General features: G+C 41.5%; 1 protein-coding gene across 4 annotated transcripts in view; it reads left to right on the top strand.

The window, feature by feature from the left end:
- Dhx36 (DEAH (Asp-Glu-Ala-His) box polypeptide 36) overlaps nt 1-19,507 on the top strand; it is a 29,477-nt gene extending 9,970 nt beyond the window's left edge. For 3 of the 4 annotated variants that reach the window (XM_013016232.1, XM_013016230.1, XM_013016233.1), the window contains exons 9-24: nt 1,556-1,696; nt 1,916-2,018; nt 2,639-2,726; nt 3,347-3,402; nt 4,673-4,737; nt 5,361-5,504; nt 6,932-7,049; nt 7,692-7,790; nt 11,061-11,234; nt 11,387-11,473; nt 13,892-13,975; nt 15,415-15,514; nt 15,599-15,689; nt 17,757-17,877; nt 18,500-18,652; nt 18,904-19,507. In XM_013016232.1, the coding sequence (XP_012871686.1) occupies nt 1,556-1,696; nt 1,916-2,018; nt 2,639-2,726; nt 3,347-3,402; nt 4,673-4,737; nt 5,361-5,504; nt 6,932-7,049; nt 7,692-7,790; nt 11,061-11,234; nt 11,387-11,473; nt 13,892-13,975; nt 15,415-15,514; nt 15,599-15,689; nt 17,757-17,877; nt 18,500-18,652; nt 18,904-19,089 (1,810 nt within the window). In that variant the 3' untranslated portion in view covers nt 19,090-19,507. The remainder of the gene's footprint in view (nt 1-1,555; nt 1,697-1,915; nt 2,019-2,638; nt 2,727-3,346; nt 3,403-4,672; nt 4,738-5,360; nt 5,505-6,931; nt 7,050-7,691; nt 7,791-11,060; nt 11,235-11,386; nt 11,474-13,891; nt 13,976-15,414; nt 15,515-15,598; nt 15,690-17,756; nt 17,878-18,499; nt 18,653-18,903) is intronic. The other variant, XR_001175065.1, reaches the window with a different exon arrangement.
- The last annotated feature ends 2,280 nt before the right edge of the window (nt 19,508-21,787 follow it).

Genomic DNA, 21,787 nt, shown 5'->3' with positions numbered 1-21,787 from the left:
GGACAGTGAGCTGTACTGTGACAGGTATAGTGGTGTGAGCCTGTCATCCTAGGGACAGTTGAGCCATGCAGTGAAGGGTACAGTGTTGTGAACCTGTCATTCCAGGGACAGTGAGCCGTGTAGTGACAGGCACAGTGGTGAGAGAAGTACTCAGGCACGGTGGGCCTCGCGTGCACTCCCCCACTCTACCACTGCCTGACTGCTATAACAACCCTTCCCTTCCACTGTGAGGTCTGAGAAGCAAGGGTGAGGAAGACAGAGGGGGCAGAGGAGAGGCAAAGGGAAAGGAAGCTGCTTGAACCATGAAGCTTCTCGGTATCTGGAAGACCGGGCAGAGAACAGGCAAAGAATAGGCAGAGGGCGGGAGTGTAGGGCAGGATGGTCTGGAGAATGGGCAGAGAATGGGCAGAGGGGAGGTTTTGGGCAGAATGGTCTGGCAGGTGTGCCCAGGGCTGAGGTGATGGAGGTTACTTCTGGTGTATGGTGATGTGTGAGCTCGCTCTTTCTCTCTCTCTCATTACTCCTGAGCTTGGTACCTTAGTGCTAGGGGAATGAGTAAGAGGGACTGACACTTTGTGGTGTCTTCTGTGTATCAGGCACTGTTGCTACTGCTTGTTATTGCTAGAAGAGCATTAATCACTCAGAATCACCAAAGGCTAGAAGTTGAATGTTCATGTGGGTCGCACAGCCAGCCACCGGTATAGCTTGGGGCATCCATCTGGCTCCAAAGCCCATGCTCCACACCCACTGCCCATTCTCTGCCTGTTTCCCGCCCAGTCTCCCAGATGCTGAGGGGCTTCACGGTTCAAGCAGCTTCCTTTTCCTTTGCCTCTCCTCTGCCCACCTCTGTCTCCCCTGCCCCAGCTTCGCAGACCTCACTGTGGAAGGGAACGGTTCTTACAGCAGTCAGGGAGGGTGGTGGAGTGAGGGAGTACGCACTAGGCCCACCATGCCTGAGATGAGGTGCTGATTGTGATCTCCATTTGCTCTGATGGATGGACCTGTGAGCAGAAGGATGGTGCTTCAGCCTGTGTCTCTAGGTCTGCAGCAGCACTGCATCTCCTGCGTCGCTAGTAAGTGATCAAAAGTGAGCGAGAAATGCTGCCTCAGAGATTCTCATCTGCATTAAAAATGCAGGTTTGGACAACTCCTGTTTGTAAAGTCTGAGTCTTTCTAGTAGGCAGGCATTAACTATCACTTTGGACTTAATACTTTTGCTTTAGAGCCTAAAGATGAAAATTACTATTTTTTAAATTTTTGCTGCCAAAGATGTTCTAAAAATTTATTATATATTTCAATAGAGAAATTACCTGAAATGTCAAGTTTTATGTACTAACAGAAACTTAGAAGTTATTTTAACTACCATTCACCGGAAAGTATAGTAAAAGTATTCTTTATAATCTTTTCTTCAAAATTCTTAAGGTGAACATATTTTTAAGAGCCTTGCTGGACAGGCTGGCACGTGCTGTGGCTCTAATCACTGCACTCAGGAGTGGAAGAAGCAACTTCGAGCAAAGTACTTTCTCAGTTTTTTTTTCCTTTTTCTTTATTTTAGATATGTGCCAGAACAGAAAGAGCACAGATCCCAGTTTAAGAGGGGTTTCCTGCAAGGCCATGTAAATAGAAGAGAAAAAGAAGAAAAGGAAGCAATCTATAAGGAGCGCTGGCCAGACTATATACGAGAACTGAGAGGAAGGTAAGGCCACATTCCAGGGTGAGAAACCATGGTTGAAATAGACACTGTTGCCTTCCCAGTTCTGAATGTTCTCAATAGTGTTGTGCATCTGATTTCACACTAACACACCACATTATCCCTGTAATCCTTCCTCTGTAGATTCTATTTCTTGGTTTAAACTCTCATAGAGACTTAAGCAAAATTATGGAGTATTTGCTGGTTTTCTGATTAACTTGGCAGGTATTCTCCAAGTACCATCAGTGCTTTGGAAATGATGGATGATGATAAAGTTGATCTGAATTTGATTGCTGCTCTGATTCGACACATTGTTTTGAAAGAAGAGGTGGGTTGTTGCTTTGCTTTCTATAGATAATGCGATTTTACTTTTATTACTGTATTAAAGTTGTGGAAAAAATGTTTTTTAAATCTTTTTTAAAAAGCACATTAAAAAAAGCGGTGGGCTTGAGCCTGAGCTGGCCCATCTTCCTTAAAGTCTGCCTGATCACTTTCTGGCATGGCCACTTTAAACAAAAAAACAAAAACAGGAATAGATTGTGAAAGAATAGTTTTTGTTTTAATACTGAAGTAGCCTCAGGATATTAGTGTTATTTAGGCATTTTATATTTTAACAACAAAAAAAAGACTAAACAGATGGAATCTCTGTGCTAAAACCTTACCTTTTTTAAAGTGCTCTGTACTCTCTTAGGTGATATCCAAAATTAGCAGAGTTGGAGTGCCCCTTCATGAGTCTGGCGTCTATTATGTGGCCCTCTGAGCTGTTGTGGCCCTCTGTTATGTGGGCTTCTGAGCTGTCATGGCCCTTCATTACATGATCTTCAGAGCTGTTGTGGCCCTCTTTTATGTCATCCTCTGAGTTGGCCTGGCCCTCTGTATATGGTTCTCTGAGCTGGTGTGTCCCTCCATGAGTATTGTCCTTGGTGATAGTTATTTCCTCCCACGTAGGATGGAGCGATTCTAGTCTTCCTGCCTGGCTGGGACAACATCAGCAGTCTACATGATCTCCTGATGTCCCAGGTGATGTTTAAGTCAGGTACGTGTGAAGGTCTTGTACTGTGACCTTGGTGAGCAGTAACTGAACCATATGTAGTACACACTGCTCCTCTTCCTGCTCTTCCCCTCATTTAACATGGTGAAGTGTTACTTCTGTGGCTGCCTCAGTATAGGAATTGGGTGGGCTAAGCCCAGCTATGGCTTTTCTGGAGGAGGGGGTCTTCTTTGAGCTCTGAGTCCTAAATGAACATGGGAGGTAGGTTCTAGAGTGTGTAGTTAGCAGTGTGAAGCTACCATATCACAGCGTACCTCTTAACTTTTGAAAACTTGCCTAGTAAAATTGAGCCTTGTTGGCCTTTGTGATTTTTTTCATGTTTTTTACCCTGTAGTAGTTTAATGAGGCTAGAGTAAGTGATTCTGCTGATGTGATCTTAAAAGATGGCCTGTTACTTGAGCACTCCTTAAGAATTTGGAGGAATTCAGTGTAAAACTAAACTTCTGTTTTTTTTTTTTTTAGAAAACCAAAACAATTTTAAGTTGTTCTGATTGTGTATAGAAATGTAAATGAATGACTAGGGAGTTTAGTGAGTATATTTATTGTCCATACCTGGTCAGGGAACTTTTCTCATCTATATCTTAAACGTTGTTTTTAATTTTCAGATAAGTTTATTATTATCCCTCTACATTCACTAATGCCAACGGTAAACCAGACACAGGTATGTATTAGATTTGTTTTTTTTCCCCAACTGAGCCTAGATTTATGGATTGTTTATTGTATTTTTCTTTGTTTCCTTTTATTAATGAATATTTTCAAATAGGCATATAAAATGTACTTCTTAGAAAATCCTTGTGAGGCTATAGGATAATTGTATAAAAACTTAACTAGCCGCCGGGCGCTGGTGGCTCACGCCTGTAATCCTAGCTACTCAGGAGGCTGAGATCTGAGGATCGCGGTTCAAAGCCAGCCCGGGCAGGAGAGACCGTGAGACTCCTATCTCCAATAAACCACCAGAAAACCGGAAGTGGTGCTGTAGCTCAAGTGGTAGAGCGCTTGCCTTGAGCTGAAGAGCTGAGGGACAGCGCCCAGGCCCAGAGTTCAAGCCCCACGACCGACAAAAAAAAAAAAAAACTTAACTAGCAAATACTCCACAAGTCATGTTAGTTTTGTCAGCATTAGGGAAATGCATGAATAATTGCTTGCTTAGAGATATTGAATTAAAGAGAAAGATATGTGACTATCACTAAAACAATGTAACCCAGAATTTTTCTGTGACATTGGAATTTGATGTTAGAGATTGTGATTTACCACAATTAGTATATTATCAGCTGGTATTTGCTGCTTCATCGTTGATGCATTGTAAATATTTGGTTCTGTCAGTACACAGTTTTCCTAATTAGCACAAGCATTTCAAGAAGGACAAAACGTATAAGAAAAATCCACATTTCTTCCCTTTCAGTTTCTTCACTTTCGTTCCTATAGAAAAAGTTAGACGTTGTAATAATTGTTTTGCTGCACCTTGTTCCTAACAAAGACCCAGTCAGTTGAAAAAGATACAGAGTATGTTTGTAAGGGACCTTGTATCTTTGACCTAAACCCATATAGAAAGAGAGAGAGAGTCTTGAAACTTGAACTCAGGGCGTGGGCACTGTCCCTGAGTTTTTGGTGCAAGACTAGCACTCTACCATGTGAGCCATAGCTCTACTTCTGGCTTTTTGGTGGTAAATTGGAGAGAAGAGTCAAGATATGCTACATAATCAGTTTGTATGAATCTCAGTTATGTTATTTATGTTAAAATTGTGCTGTGTCATCTTGGGAGATGCTTTATCCAAAGAAAATGTTAGAGTATTGAAGTTGATGTATACTTTTTAACTAGTAATTAACAGATACGTATGTCAACAAGTAAACACAGAATGCTAAAAGTGAATATTATCTGAAGTAATTAATAATTGTAATTGGGGACTTTGATGTATTTATTCTTACTACAGGTGTTTAAAAGAACTCCTCCTGGTGTTCGGAAAATAGTAATTGCTACCAATATTGCAGAGACTAGGTAAAAATGGTTATAAATATCAACTATTAATGATTACCCATTCATTAAAATATGACAGTCTGTCTTCTCTATGAGATGCTTCGTAATTTCTTAAAAATATTTTCTTTTTTTTTAACTAGCCGTGATAGTAAAACTTTTGTCCTTTTTTTTTTTTTTTTTTTTTTTTTACTACTTTGGCCCACTTTGTCAATATACCCTTTAAAATGCTTTCCAGAGCGTTCCTAACTTATGTGGAAGCTGGGGTGTCTGCTAGTAGGGTGGAGTGATGTGCCTAGCTACTTATGAATCACAGTTTCCTTCCCTCGAGAGTGCCAAAACGCAGTGCAATGTAGTCCCTGAAAGATTTTCTGGAAGTTGACAGTAAGCCATGGCCCTTGGGTCCTGCAGGGCTAGATACTAAAAGGCATCAGGAGAACAAAGCATTTTGGCTGTAGGCAAATGATCCTTTAGTAGGAGATTTTTGGTGAGCACCATACTTCTGCCCTTTGGGGTATAGGAAAACCTCTGAATTGCACAGATGCTGTGATCAGTAACAGTGTACTAGAACCCCAGTGTGGGCCCACTGTAAGTGAGCAGTGCTTTTTATGTGTATTTAGTATTTTCTTTGTCTACTTTCTCAACAGCATCACCATTGATGACGTAGTGTATGTGATAGATGGAGGAAAAATTAAAGAAACACATTTTGACACTCAGAACAACATCAGCACGATGGCTGCCGAATGGGTCAGTAAAGCAAATGCCAAACAGAGGAAAGGCCGCGCTGGCAGGTAGGGTGGGGACTGCACAGAGCCTGCAGAACACCTCGGGGGGGAAAAGTAGCAAACCTGTCGCTATGACCTAATGATATTGTTTATTGGGAGCATTATTTTTCATACTTTGGTGAGGATACCACACATTTTTAAATGGGAATTTAAAAAAATTATGGGACTGAAGTTAGAATGTAGTAGGACTTGCTAGGCAAGTCTTCTACCCCTTGAGCCATTCTTCCAGCTCGTTTGTTTTAGCCCTTGCTGGGCTGGATCAGAATCCTTCTATTTATGTTTCCTTTGTAGCTGACTAACTAACTGAGATGGGAGCTCACTCATTGTTTTCCTGACCACCTTGAATGGTGGTCTTTTTCATCTCTTCCACCACCTGAGTAGCTGGGATCACAGGTGCGAGCTACTGCATTGGGCTTCGGGTTTTGGGTTTTTTATTTGAGACAGAGTCTCACTTTGTAACTCCAGCTTCCTTCAACTCTTGACCTCATGATCCTCTGGCCTCAGCCTACCAAGCACTAAGATGATAGACATGTGGGGCCTCCGGGCTTGTCATTAATCTATCTGCCAAGCTTTCTACTTCACCAGTGCTTGCTTCACCTGTTTCATTAGGGCCAGCGTTCTTGGTTTCTTACATTACTATTCCTTCTTTGAAAATGTGTATTGCCTAACAGTATTTGAGCATTGGCTTGTCTCCTGAAACTGTGTGAATTATCTTTGCTTAAGCCTTAGCACATGCTGTGAAGGGACCATGTTATCTCATTTAGGAGTCAGGAAACTAAGACATAAAGAAATGATAAGCAGGGTGCTGGTGGCTCACGCCTGTAATCCTAGCTACTCAGGAGGCTGAGATCTGAGGATCACGGTTCAAAGCCAGCCCAGGCAGGAAAGTCCGTGAGACTCTTATCTCCAATAAACCACTAGAAAACCGGAAGTGGTGGCTGTGGCTCAAGCAGTAGAGCACTCACCTTGAGCTGACGAGCTGAGGGACAGCACCCTAGCCCAGAGTTCAAGCCCCACGGCTGACAAAAAAAAAGAAAAAGAAATGGTAATATATCACATTTTATGGAAAGCTAAGAGTTTGCACACAAAGTGAGCAGATGGAAATGTTTATCAGTACACAGTACTTACATATATTACAATATCACACTGAGCTCTGTTATGTGCAATTATTATAAATAATTGAACAAAAAGTTGAAAAACTGGGTCACAAAAAGCAAAGTAATTTTGAAGACATTGAGGTGGGATGTTCCTTTTCAAACAGGAAGAGAAGGAAATAGAATTATTTCGTTCAGTTTCATAGAAATGAAATGATTATATGTGATCATTATATGGCTTGTGAGACTAGATGCTCTTTAATTTCCTGTGCTACTTGTTTTCTGAGTTTCTGCACCATGGGTCTTGGTGCTCATTGTTTCTGTCCTTTCATGTTGAAGAGTCCAGCCTGGTCACTGCTATCATCTGTATAATGGCCTTAGAGCCAGTCTTCTAGATGACTATCAGCTGCCAGAGATTCTAAGAACGCCTCTGGAAGAACTTTGTTTGCAAATAAAGGTAAATTAGGTGGGGAGGTTTAAAATCAGCATGGAATGGTGTTTGTATTTCTAACCTGTAGCCCTCTTACCACCAAAAATATCTGTTAATTTAAACATCTGTATATGTCTTGGTATAATTAGCCCCATTTTGAAGACAATCAGTAATCAACTTTGTTGAGATTTTAACTAGCTACTTGTATTACCAGTAGAGTTGTTGGTTAAAAAAGAAAAAAAGTATATGGGGGTTAGGAGCCTGTGGCTCACACCTGTAATCCTAACTACTTAGGAGGCCAAGATCTGAGGATTGCCATTCAAAGCCATCCCAGGCAAGAAAGTTTGTGAGATTCTTATCTCCAATTAATCACAGAAAAAGCCAGAAGTGGCACTGTGGCTCAAGTGGTAGAGTGCTAACCTTGAGCAAAAGGAGCTAAGGGCCAGTACACAGGCCCAGGGTTCCAGCCCCAGACCAGCCAAAAAAAAGCATATAGGCCTTTAAACGTGTTTTTATGAAATTACAAATATAATGTGGACTTACTTGTATAAGAGAACTAACTTGAAAATCATGTGTAAGTTAGATGCTGCGTTTAGGTGATGAACACAGAGAGCCCGATGTTACTTTATTCTTAAGTATAGTTTGATTAACTATGTTTGTCTTCCCCAGATCTTAAGGCTTGGTGGAATTGCTCATTTTCTGAGTCGGTTAATGGACCCTCCGTCCAGCGAGGCAGTGCTGCTCTCCGTAAAACACCTCATGGAGCTGGTAACTGATCCCTTCAAGTTCTGACTTGGACTAAGAGTGGTCAGGCATGCAAAGCTGCACTACTTCATAGGAGGCCAGGGAGATGCTGTGTAGGATTTTATTCTTATTTGACCTCCAGCATAATGCATAAAAAGTGATGACGATTTTTTTGTCATGTGCAGATTCTTTATATATCTATTTATAGATATCTATCGATCTCTATCTATAGATAGATAGAGATCGATAGATATAGAAATTTTTCTTGAAATGAACTGAGTTGATTTATTCTCTTCTATTTGCGTACCATAGTATTTTTTTTATAAAAGCAAGAAATTTAATGATGACATGGACATTTAAAGGCCATATTTACACGTTATTTTTTGAGTGAATGCTAACAGGTATCCTCCCTCTGGAATGCTGTAATTCCTCAGGCTGTTATTCACTCTTGGCTTACTTCCTTAGGATGAGGTTTTTGACCTCAGAGCATCCTAGAAGTGGCGGCATAGTGGCAGTCATTTCTGCACAAGAATTTGAGAGAAGGAACTGAATTCTTGCATAGAGTAGGAAGAAAGGCACAGGGATGAGCTTAGTGCAGCAAACATGTACCATTTAAATTAGAAATTAAAAATTCAGGGTCTCAGTTCCATTCATATTTCAGCTAGCAGGAAAGACTCAGATCCATGTCGGTTTTTAAAAATCTTTTCTTGGAAATAGGGCATATACATCCAGGAAGACTGAGCAGAGTAAAAGTGTGTAGCATCTGGACTTAGCCAACAGCAACTAGTGTCAGCCCCTCTTTGCCACCTCCCCCTTTCCTAGTTTTGCAGTTGCTCCAGCTCCCCACGCGCAAATATGGCCTAGGTCACTACTTCCTCATAATCGCCTGCTGTGTTTGGGGTAATTTGCATCTCCCGGAGGCTTGAGTGGTTTGAGCTTTGCTTTGGGTAGACATACCCAGGCTGCAGTAGAGCATGCTCTGGTTTCTTTCACTAACTGGGATAGGCTCTGCATTGTTGCTTTTAGCTTCATTCTTCTATCACATTTTCTTTTGCAACTATTAAAAACATTTGTACCTGTTTGAGGCTGTTGAATGTAATTTGGGTGTAAATATCTTTTACTGTTGCGTTTTTCCTGGTGCACACAGTTAAGCATCTGGATGTGTGCTTGGTTGTGAATTGGATGGGTCCAGAGGAGCATGTGTGATGGTTGGGGAGCCCGCCTGACAGTGCGAGGTGGTGAGTGTGGCGAGAGGACTCTCCCTGTCCTGTACCTGACCCACCTCGCTTGCATCTGTAGTTTCACCCACATTTCCAGGACTGCCATTGAATGTGTGAGCAGCTTTTTTTCCTCTCAATTGTTCATTTGTAAGGTTTCTTCCGTGCTTGTTTCGGTGAGATTATAAATCATTACTCATTTCTTGAGTACTCTTCATCTGAGGCCTCTGTCACTTGTAGATTACACATAACTGTTTTTTCCTTTTTTCTTTTTGTTTCTTTTTGCACAGTCCTGGGGCTTGAACTCAGGATCTGGTTGCTGTCCCTTGAGCTTTTGTGCTCAAGGCTAGTGCTCTGCCACTTGAGCCACAGGTCTTCTGGCTTTGGGGGTTGTTAATTGGAGATTAGAGTCTCACAGGTTTTCTTGCTTGGGCTGGCTTCAAACCTGGATCCTCGGAGGATCTCAACTCAGGTATGAGCCACCAGCACTTGGTTCCTTTACTCTTTACTCTTTTTAGATTATTTTTTTTAACTATATTTTTTTGGTCTTCTTTCTCTTTTTTGGTGCAGATGATCAAATCTAGGGCATTACACTTACTAGGCACACACTTTACCATTGAACTGCATCCCGGCAACTTTACTCTTTGTAAATGTCTCGAGAGAAATTTCCAATTTCATTGTCAAATATGTGGGTGTGAAAGGTTACTGCTTTTGCCCCTTATAAATCTATGCTAGTATCATAAAGGTTTTTGAAACTTGCTTTATTTTCTACACTTATTATGTATAATCTATCTGCATTTTGTTTTGTGTGCATGTGTGTTGAGATCTACTAAGTAGATCTCTTCATGGAGTACAATTCTAGAAAAAAAGTCACCTTGTTTCATTCTTCAGCCCTGTCAAGTGTTTATATCACAGATTGTATGGTTCTGGATTTGGGTACAGAGGTTTGCTATCCTGTCTTGGTCTGTCACAATACATCATCCTTTAGTTACGTATTTTCTTGTAAGTCTAATACAGAAATGGGATCAGTTTTGAATACTGCCCTTATGTTCATTGATGTTGTAAAAGTGATTTACTCTAATAAGTGTACAGTTTTTCATTATAAATGTATCACATTGCATTGATGTTTCATATGTTAAGATATTTTAACTTTTGAAGTTGGGTGGTGGTGGCTCATACCTGTAATCCTAGCTACTCAGGAGGCTGAGATCTGAGGATCACAGTCAAAGCCAGCCTGGGCAGGAAAGGCCATGAAACTCATACTCCAATAAACCACTCAGAAAACCTGAAAAGGCACTGTGGCTTAAGAGGTAGAGCATTCTTGAGTTGAAGACCTGAGGGACAGCACCCAGGTCCAAAGTTGAAGCACAACTAACAAATAAATAAATAAATAAGTAAATTTATATAACTTTTGAAATAAACCCAGTGGCAGAGATGTTTTAATTCTTGTTTTACATGTATAAAATAATTTAATAGTGTTTCTCAAATGCTCTTCTCAAAGTTAAATAACAAGATTAGGAAGTCAGAATTTTGTTCTTAAACAAAATAGACTGGGCATTTCCTCTATAAATGTTTTGAAACCTGTGTCTAATTGTACGTGCATAGCTCCTTTTGTTGTTATTGCTATTATTGTTTCTTGTTTGGATCTTGGATATTTAGCATAGTTACTTTAATTGTGTACTAAATATTCTATGTACAGAATGACTTGTTGACAGAACCCAAAGCCTTGTCTGGTCTTCTTGCAAACAGCAGTTACCTCAGGTCTGCCAGGAAAAGAGCCCTAATCTCGTAGTGACCACCTACCCCTGAGTGGCTGTCCTTGCCCACATTCTGGTTTGGGGTTCATTGCTTGTTGTCCTTGAACTGCTGTTTTAGCTGTTCTCTGTATTGTAGTTGGACTATATTTCTCATTGTTCAGGGTTCTTAAAAAAGTTTTTAACCTTTGCTCACATTGAACTGGTGTTTTTATGAGGAAAACTAAAGGTAATATTGGGGTGTTTGGGCTTTTAAAAAAGAAAACTAAAATAGCTTCAAATGTAATGCCTTTGTATGCTTGTTTTCAAAAAACTCTCTACAGAATGCTTTGGACAAACAGGAAGAATTGACCCCTCTTGGTGTCCACTTGGCCCGATTGCCAGTTGAGCCACACATCGGGAAGATGATTCTCTTCGGAGCTCTTTTCTGTTGTTTAGACCCAGTGCTCACTATTGCGGCTAGTCTCAGCTTCAAAGATCCCTTTGTGATTCCATTGGTAAGAAAGACGCTCTCTTTCAGTTTTACATGCTAAGAGTTGTTGATTCAATACATTTTTCCTGAGGTTTTTATTAGAGTGGTTTTATTTATTATAGCATGGTTATATTTATTCTAGTGTCACAACAATTCATTTCACTTTCTGTCTTTTAGGGGAAAGAAAAGATTGCAGATGCCAGAAGAAAGGAACTGGCAAAGGAAACTAGAAGTGATCACCTGACAGTTGTAAATGCATTTGAGGTAAAAAAGAAAGGCTTGTCCTAGATTGTGGCACATTATTATTCAGTTGGAAACCTGATAATAGAAAAAAGGAATGTAGTTGATCTTTTGAAGTACTATAAGGAATAAGTTGCAGGCAATGGTCAAAACAGGTGAGAAAATTCATTATCAGTTTTCTTTTACTTTTAATTTTTATACATGACTCAGACATGAGGGTTTTATTGTGGTAATTACTTTATAAAAAGTTCACCCTTCTACTACAGTCTCTTTGACCTTGTCTCTCCTCCTTCATCTCTACAGTATTTGTCGTGCTCTCTTCATGTGTTTATACACGTACATGAACACACACGTGTGTGCAGTGTGGCCCTACCACCAATACACTGCACATGTTCGTCTGTATGTCTCCTCATGGTAGGCACAGCCTCCATGTATATAGGTGGAAACTTGACTTGTCCACTTATATTTGATCCGGGGCCCCCACTCCATCCATTGTCTGTATAGCAGTTTCATTCTTCCTCTAATGAATGTTTCATGGTGTGATGATATATCATGTCTTTACTCATATATTGGTTACTTGGCTGATGCCAGCATTTATTTGTTGTGAACAGTTCTGTGAAAGATGTAGTATGCAGGTGTTTTTCTGGTATATTATTTGCTCATCTTTAGTTTTAAGTTATAAGGAAGGTTATAAGGAAGATGTGTCTTTAGTCTTTTCAGAGACCTCCTTGCTGACTTCCATAAGTAGTCTATATTTCTCATTGAGAACACATGAAGTATCTTCCCTCTCCCCCCCCAAAAAAAATCTGGTTATTGTCCTGACTTTTCCTATCCTGCTTGTTGCGTATATACAGAAAAGCTATTGAGGTTTTTGAATATGTTAATTTTGTATCCTGCTGCATCACTAAAAATATTAATCAGGTTTAGGGTTTATTTATTTTGGGGTGGGGGCTTAATTTCTAGGTTCTTTTAAGTGTAGAATTATATCATTTGTAAATAGAGATAATTTGACTTCTTCCTTTTCTTTTTTCTTCCTTATTAATCTTGCTAGGAATTCCGCTGTATTGAAAAGGAGTGGAGACTCTTGTCTCAGTCCTGGCTTGAGCATATTTCAATTCTGTTTAGCCTAGTGTTAGCTATAAGTTTGTTGTGTGTGTATATTGCAGGCTATCCCCCATCCTAGTTTCTTCAGAGCTTTTATTATGAAATAATACTGAATTTTGTCCAAGCTTTTCCTACATCACTTGGTGTGGTTACGTGATTTTTGTCCTTGATTCCATTTATATGCTGGCCTTATTGATTTGTGATGATGAATCATCCTGGCACCCTTGAATGAGATCAAATTTATTGTGATGTGTGATCTTTTAAATATATTTTGAATTCAGTTTGCAAGTAAATTCTTGCAAATAAATACTTGAGAGCTTTTAGTCTAGAATTTTTATTTTTGCTTATGTACTCATCTGGTTAAATATCGGGGTAGTACTGAGTCATAATTTCGCATTTCTTATTTTCAGAACCCCAGAGATTTGTATAAAACACTTAAGGCTCAAGATGGCAGCTATCTTATCACCTTGTAAGATGTGGAGACCAGCAGAATGTCCCTTAGGATTACAGGCATGAGCCGCGGTGCTCAGCATGATGCCACATTTTAACATTACTAAAAATAGTTTATATCCAGTCAGGTACCAGTGGCTCATGTCTGTAGCTACTCAGGAGACAGAGCTGAGGATCACAGTTGGAAGCTAGCCCAGGCAGGAGGTCCAGGAGATTCTTTTGTCCAATTAATCACCAAAAAGTTGGGAGAGGACCTGTGGCTCAAGCAGTAGAGTGCTAGTCTTGAGTGAAAAAGCTAAGGGACAGCACCCAGGCCCTAAAATGCAAGCCTTAAGCCTCAGTATTGGTACATGGACACACAGCGTGTGCACGCACACACACATCCATGTACATAATTCAGATCAGGAAGAAATTTTCTGTTTTGAACATCTAATCTTATTCTGAAGTGTAAGTAATTATTTCCATAAAACTGAACTGTAATTTGCAATTTAGTTTATAGAGGCAGTGTCTTTAACTGTTCCTCTGTTTTGTACTTCATGTTGCTCAAAAGATTTTTTTTCCTTGGAATTTATTCAGTTTGTCTATTTTACCCTTTTTGACGCTTTCTGAGAAGAACAGTTATGAAACTGAAAATAACCCCATTGAAATTTAGCAATGTGCTTTGCTTTTTTGACCAACACATATGCAATATGATGTTACTCTGAATAAAATATTGTTGGCATATAGGGTCTTGAGCCCTTTTGCCTAGGCCAGCCTTGGACTATAATCCTACATGCTGCCTCCTACGAAACTGGGTTACAGGCAGACACCATCATACTAGATGCACAGATGGAAAGTGGTACGCAATCTCAGAATGGTATAAACAGATTTTCCTTTTTTGTCCCATAGGGCTGGGAAGAAGCTAGGCGGCGTGGGTTCAGATACGAAAAGGATTACTGCTGGGAATATTTCCTCTCTTCAAATACACTGCAGGTACTGTAAAAATATTGAGTAATTTGTATTTTGCTAGGTTAGTACAGATATAAGTCTGTTTTCTACATCTGTATATGTCATGTAAAGTGAAAAATCCACAAAGTAGATATTATATGGAAAACACAACATCTAACTAATAAATCTCAATGTACCTACCTGCTCATTAGCAGACTGAAAAGTAAGGTTGCAGCTCTGAAAGATAACTGCAGCCAGAGGAAATGGAAGGGACACAGTTTCTCAGTAGAGGATGCCTTAGCTGCCCAGCAGGAGGGTTCCTTCAGGAACTAGTGGGAAGACAGGACTGCCGAACTCACACTAGCGGGACAACCAGGAGAAAGTGGTGGACATGTGGCAGTAAGTAGAAACTAGAGGGAATCACGGAAATTAGGGCTGATCCATCATGGGGATGGTTGGCATCCCTGTGTGGTTTTGAGTAGTGATCCAGAGAGAGACAAGAGACCATTTTGGTGTTCCAGACACAGACAGAAACCATTCCAGTGATTGATCCAGAGACAAGACAGTCCCTTCCAGTGATTGATTCACAGATAGAGACCATTCCAGTGATCCAGAGACAAGACGTCATTTCCCTGAAATGGAAAGGATAACTTGAACCAAAAGTATGAAAATTAGTGAACACAAGTGTCACTTGAGATGATCAATTTAGACAATTTAAGTGTAAAGAAATAGGACAAGTATTAAAACACTTACGAAACAGAGTTCTGAGTTGAAAAACTCACTGGCAGTGAAAATGCTGCCTGTTAGAATATGAGAGGAATCAAAGATTTTGTAATCTTAGATAGTGCATGCTGAATCAATCAACTGATAGTATGCATGGAAATATTTAAATACTGTGCTAATTCAAAATGTGGAATTCACACATGCAGAATAGCATTGAAAATGATAGTGGTCCTAAAAGCGAGCAAAAGACCTCTTGTGGTTATAAACTGGAGATTATGTGGTCATTCACACTCATTTCTGCAACTAGAAATGAATTGACGTGGAGGTACTTTTTTGTAAAAAAGATTACAAAATGGATCACCTTGTTAGGATACATTTCTTCTGAACTCATCTTTGTTTTATGTATGTATAAACAGTCTTGTTTAGTTTGTTATTTCTCAAGATTTGAGGTGAGAGAAGGCTCAAAGGGCTTGTTGAGCAATTTTGAAAATTTTATTTGTCAGTCTTAAGTATAGTTGCTTCTGACAAGGGGTGAACTTTTTCTGTGAAAGACCATTGATCTCTGGGATAGTGCAGAAGCCGCCATTGATGAATGGGTATAGTTGTGTTGTAATCTGTTGACAGAACAGTTTTCCAGTTTGCCAAACTTTTCCTTCCAGCATCTTGTGTTTCACAGTTCCCCTAAAGCAGCAAGGTGTGCCAGGTCGCCCTGTCCCCGGGCTTGCCTGTGCGCGACACCTTTTCTTCTGCTTGCCCCGTAGATGCTGCATGACATGAAAGGGCAGTTTGCTGAGCACCTGCTTGGAGCTGGGTTTGTAAGCAGCAGGAGCCCCAAAGACCCCAAATCCAATATAAACTCAGGTAAAGCACACCATGGTTCAGAGATGGCCCTCACTGCCCACCGTCTCAGTTTTTTACTTTGTTTTCTCTGCCCACTTCCAATAGATAATGAGAAGATAATCAAAGCTGTCATCTGTGCTGGCTTATATCCCAAAGTTGCTAAAATTCGACTAAATCTGGGTAAAAAAAGAAAAATGTAAGCATTGAAGATTATTAATGAATATTTGCATTTCTTTAACTTTGGAAATCCTCTAAGTGTACCAGGGTTCTTCTGTAAATGTGTTTTTACCATTTAGAATAAGGCTGCCTTTTACCTCAGTGTAGCTGTGGAGTCTCCTCTGCAGTCACCTGTTTGTCCCAGAGTGTTAGTTTAAACTTATGACCACCAGTGTTAAGTCAGCTGTCAGAACTAGCTACTCTTCAGAAAGCCATCATATGTTCACGTTATAGGAAAAGTGACTAAAATGGTCTCTGGTTCAGTTGCCTGATTGAGTATACATTTGTGTGTAGGTGCGTGTGTGCGTGCATGTGTGTTGGTGGGTCCTAGAGCATGCACTTGGGGCCTGGGTGCTGTTCCTGAGCTTTTGTGATCAAGACTAGTGCTCTATTACTTCAGCCATAGCTCCACAGCCAGAATTTTGGCTTTACTATCAGGCTGGCTTTGAACTGTGATCCTCAGATCTCAACCTCCTAATTAGCTAGGATTATAGGTGTGAGCCACTGGTGCCCTGCATGAGTGCACATTTTGACTTGAGAAGTGTATCTTAAGGAAGTGATTGCAAACAGTACAGCAGTCATTAGCTGCAGAATCGGTTGTGTAGTAACATGAAGTATAGTTGGTAGATAGCCTGGGACTAAAAGCATAAGAAACACAGACCCATGGAAGACATCTTTTCCCGGGCACCGGTGTTCAGCTTGGGTGGCCTGGAGATGTTATGATTGCTGTATGTCAGGATAGACATGTGTTCTCAGAAACCTGGAGTGTCCTGCTAAGTGTCATGCAGTGTGCAGGACAGCTCCCCAGGAATGAGGCCCAGACCCGTGTCTGCACTGCTGAGTGGGCCTGTTCCAGGGTGAGGGGTCATGGCTACATGGATGAATTCATTACTGTGGCTGGATTTCCATATCCTAAGTGGTACATGTGGTTCACGTGCTTTGCTCTTGTGTCAGTATTTTATCAGGTTCTGTCTATACATCTGACTTCATACAGATACCTGTTTGAATACACTGTTGTCTTCCTTTGTCACCCTGGGAGGACGTGTGAAAAACATAGATGGGTGCTTGGTTTTGTCCTAAGTGGAGGGTCACTGAGCCTTGTCTTGCAGACCAAAGCTGTTTTCAGTGGGTTTGTATCACTTGGTCCTGTTGTTGTCTGCCTGTTTCCATCCTACACTCTTAGAAGTGTTTGAGATCACAGGGTCCTGAACCTAAAACTGACTGCCCAGGCCTCCACAGTCTGCCACCCACCCATGTGGGCTATATATAGGATGGCATGGGTTACATTGACCGTGATAAAAAGAGAGAACTTCTCGTTCTATTATGTGTAATCAGTCTTAACTGGTTTTGGTGTAAGAAGTACAACTGCTTAAAAAACTTGAAAAGCTAATGCCAGTGGTTCATGTCTGTAGTCCTAGCTACTTACTCAGGAGGCTTAAATCTTACCATCGTGGTTTGAAGCTAGCCAGGGCAGTAAAGTCTGGAGACTCTTACCTTGTATTAGCTACCGAAAAGCTTGAAGTAAAGTGTTAGCCTTGAGCAAAAAAAGCTGATGGACAGTGTCCAGACTGAGTTTAAGCCCCAGGAATAGGTGTGCTTGTGCACACACACAACCAATTTGGAGGGTTTATGGATTATTAGCATATATGTGCTTTCCTAATAGAAGAAGTTAACACAACTGTATAAAAGATCAGGCTACCAAACATCTCCCTGTTGCATAGTATTGAAGATTTAAAATAGACTGAATCACTTTATTTTGGGCAGTCTTATTTTCCCTTCTGTGGTATAGTTTGTGTTAATACTCTGGTATGTTGAATAACTCCACCTGTAAGAGAATTTGCTATATTGTTATTCAGATGCACTGGCAGTCTTAATGCCATCCTGAGATTTCTACTCTGCTTACATACTAACTTTTAAATTGATACAGTGAGCATACCTGTGAGGCTTTTGTGCTTGTTTGAATTTTATTAAAACCTTAATCTTTGAAGTAGTTCTCTTAACCCCTAGGAGACTTCATTTTAAAATCTTGTTTTAACTTGTTTTAAAGGGTGAAAGTTCATACCAAGTCTGATGGTCTGGTTGCGATTCACCCCAAATCAGTGAACGTGGAGCAGACCGACTTCCGCTACAACTGGCTCATGTACCACCTCAAGATGAGGACGAGCAGTGTGAGTGCCTGCCGAGTGCTGCCTGCCCCAAGGCCCCATGTCTCACTCCCCGCGTCCCACAGCCCATTGCTCAGTCTGTGGCTTTGGACTTAGAAACTTTGCAGAACGGTGGGCACGATTTTCCTGTTAGGAATTGCAGCCTTTTGAGCAGATAAGCTGTACCTCAACATTGGTCTTTTACAATTAGCCTTTGTGTTTTTACCAAGTTGGAGGGTTATGAGGTTTGAGTCATTTTCTCTTAGTCTCTGAAGAAACCTCAAGGGTGTAGTTGGTTAGCACATTTGTGTTTATGCACTCAGGAAAGTATTTAGTGGGTTCTGTTTGTTTTCTTTGGTAGCTAATTCATGTTTGTAAATTCTGAAAACATGGATAAAAACAGTTTCAGCTATATTAGTGTTTTTGACACTCAGGAAGTACTTTGTTCAAAGAATAGTGCTACATTTTAAATTAAAAACATGAAACCTTTTATGACTTAGCAGAGAATGTTCACATAAAATATTTCTTGTAAATCAGTCAGTGTAATTTGGCTCACATGCACACACGTCTCAGGATGGAAGCACTGTGTGCTTCCTGTGGTGGGTGCGTAGCCTGCAGTGACCAGGTACCCCCTTTCCCCTCTCAGATCTACTTGTATGACTGCACCGAGGTCTCCCCATACTGCCTCTTGTTCTTCGGTGGCGACATCTCCATCCAGAAGGACAACGACCAGGAAACCATCGCTGTGGACGAATGGATTGTGTTCCAGTCCCCAGCCAGAATTGCCAACCTCGTGAAGGTGAGTCAGGAAGTGTTTCGTATTCTATTTTGACAGCTGGTTATGTTGGAAAGCTAACTCGATTTTCCAGATTGTTTTTGTGGTGGTGGTAATACACTTTTCAATGGCTCGGTCTGATGAAAGCTTGCTTTCAACTTCCCTTGAGTGGTTTGCTCACCAAATGTGCATGTTGTTATAATAGCTTGTGGCACTCCTCGTACCAGTCAATAATGCATCTGTCCTTGCTGAACGTGTCACTTTTCCAACCTTAGGAGTTAAGGAAGGAACTGGACATGCTGCTGCAGGAGAAGATCGAGAACCCTCACCCTGTGGACTGGAAGGACAAAGCATCCAGAGACTGTGCCGTGCTCTCTGCTATTCTGGACTTAATCAAAACCCAGGAGAAGGCCGTTTCCCGGAGCCTGCCTCCCCGCCACCAGGACGGATGGAGCAGCTGACAGCTTTGCAGCGCATGGTCTCTTCCTCACACTTTAACTCAGCCCAGAGCCCTGGAACCTGCGCGTGGCCCTGGTAGGTCAGAACCTCGAGTAGGTAGTAAAAACGTAGTGTGCACGTGTCCTCCCCTTGCCCTCGTGAGTGCACAAACACAGTCCGTCATACTCCTGGCTGGGCTTGTCCATGGGGAGGGGGAGGGGGGGCATCTCTGTGAGTGTTGTGCCCGAGAGGGCGTGTATTCTCTTACAGGAAATGAATCTTCCACCCATAATGATTAAGTGTAGAACTAGGAAAAGCAACGTGGTTAGCACAAAGCAGCATCAAGAATGTGAACACAACCACATTTTTAAGAATAAACTTCTTCTAGAAGTAAATTTCTTGTAATTAAAGCCCAGTATTTAATAAAATATGTAAAGCTCAGCTAACTTCTTGGCTTAGTATCCACATGTCCACCTCTCCCTGGTTTCATGTTTTTACTTTTAAAGTATCGTTTCCATTTCTTCTGCAGCAGCATGAGCACCTGAGTCGAGTTAGCACCTGATGACCTGAAGTTCGGGCCCATTCTGATTGTTCCCAAATGTCTTGGGTGTGTTGCTCGTTTTGTGATTTACTTTCCCTTGTCTCTATCCCAGTGGGGACTGTGGGGCTGAAGTCTCAGTAGATGCAGAGCACGCAGGCTGCAGCTTGCTGCCACGTCGTGTCCTCAGTCTCACCAGTCGTCCCTGACATTTTCTGCATAATAGTCTGTGACACAGAACTTCAGTGCCTCATAGCCGCCGACTCCTCCGTGAGCACATGTCCTCTGTCCAGTCCCATCCATCGTTGAGGTGCTCTTGGTTGCCAGCACCACTTTGTCACTTTTTGTTGCTGTAGCGTCCCGGCCTCTGTGTCATGTCCTCAGCAGCCAGACCTGCTTCCTAAGAGCAAACCCTTGCATAGGCCGGGGTGCCTGCCCTTGCCTGTAGGATTTACAGGTGGGCTGCAAGGGGCAGGGAAGGTTCTCTCCTGAGTAGACTTCATAGACGGGACTGCACTGCAACGTCCTTCACCAGTACCAGAGATGGGCTGGTGCTCCCGATCATGTGGAGATGTACAGAGTGCCCAGGTCTAGTCCTGCCATCCATGTGAGCTTACTGTCATGGTTTAAGCCACCTTAAGTAGGCTTATTTTTACATCAGCAAAAAGCATATTCACTGAAACACACACCCTCCATCACTGAGTGACTCCGAGGCTTCTTTCTGATAATTACTTTATAACAGAACAGCTGGAGCCCTTGGGTTAAAAGTGATAGAACTGGACACTACTGCAAAAAGAAACACCCATCTGTACCCTAAAAATGGAGATTTATTGTGCTTTCCAGTAAACGAAAGGGAGCCAAAGGAATGGGATACACTGGTGACAGTGCTGGTTCAGTGGCTCCCGTTTCTGGGGAGGTGTTCTGGCCGGCCCACCTGCCTTGCAGTGCTCGCATCATGTTACGTCTCGTCACAGTGCTGAGGACGGACAGGCCATCTGTTGTCAGGGCCCATCTGTGTTAGCAGTTCTCGAAGGTGCCTTTTGTATTTTTCTTGCATTCATTGTCTAATTTCAGTTCACATCTACCAAATGCTCCTGGAAAAACAGATTTAAAGACAAATTTGTAAAAGATGCATGATTCCATGTGGGCATTGTTTGCTTATTTCTCCAGGTGAGTGGAGAAATGCTCCTGCATTGTTGAATGGCAGTGAAAACATTCTGTCACCTCGTTTGTCTGCTCTGCAGCTGATGAGGATGGAAATCTTAGTTGAAGGTGCTGTTTGTTGTTTCTTTAGTTTACAGAACTGGGCATTGCCGAATGACATGCATTCCAAACTAAAAACCCACTGACTCTTCAGTGATTTTAAGAAATAAGACCTTAAGTTAGAAGGGAAATCTAGGCTGGGCAGTAGTGGCTCACACCTCCAATCCTATTTTGAGGCATTGGGAGGATCAGGCTTTGCTGGCCAGTACGTGGTGGTGTGGTGCCCTCCTGCCTGTCCCCAGCTGTGGGGAGGGGAGATCTGGAGCCTGGTGCTTCCAAGCCAGGTTGGACAGAAAGATCACTGACCCCACATAGACAGGCTGAGTGTGTTAGGGCATGCCTAACTGGTAGCTGGCCAGATGTGTCAGGAAGTGTGGCTAGGAAGATGGTGCTCCACACCAACCAGAGTCCCCAGTGCAAAGGGGACTGGAGACCTGGCTCAAGTGGTACAGTGTCTGTCAAGCCCTGAGTTCACACCCTAGTATAACTATTTTTTTTAAGGAAATCTATTTGTCTTAAAATGATTCTTGTCAATATAGAGAGTAAATGGGAAGAAATAAATTTAAGGGGGAATTAGAAGGAATAGAGGAACCAAGTAGGCAATGTAGAGTGCATATATAGCAAACACAGTAGAAAGCTGAAGCTGAATTTATCCTACTTAATCATGAGTCTTGGTTTTTGCTGCATTTTTAAAACAAAGTATGCTAAAAGTACTTGTGGAAAACTTTGAGAGAATGTATTCTCATTTCCCTAATCAGAATAGTGGCAAACTTCCTTCCATACTTACCTTTGAGCTTGTATGTATTTTTACACAATTGTTATCATTTGTATATTCATGATTTATGATAATGCTAAAATTATTTTTTATTCTGGACTTATTATGGAAAAATACTTGGCAGTTCAGCCTATAAACATGTTAC

The sequence above is a fragment of the Dipodomys ordii genome, unplaced genomic scaffold, assembly GCF_000151885.1.
Source record: "Dipodomys ordii isolate 6190 unplaced genomic scaffold, Dord_2.0 Scaffold30, whole genome shotgun sequence".
NCBI classification, from domain to species: domain Eukaryota; kingdom Metazoa; phylum Chordata; class Mammalia; order Rodentia; family Heteromyidae; genus Dipodomys; species Dipodomys ordii.
Note: the sequence above shows the minus strand (reverse complement) of the source record. Positions and strands in the feature narration are given on the sequence as shown.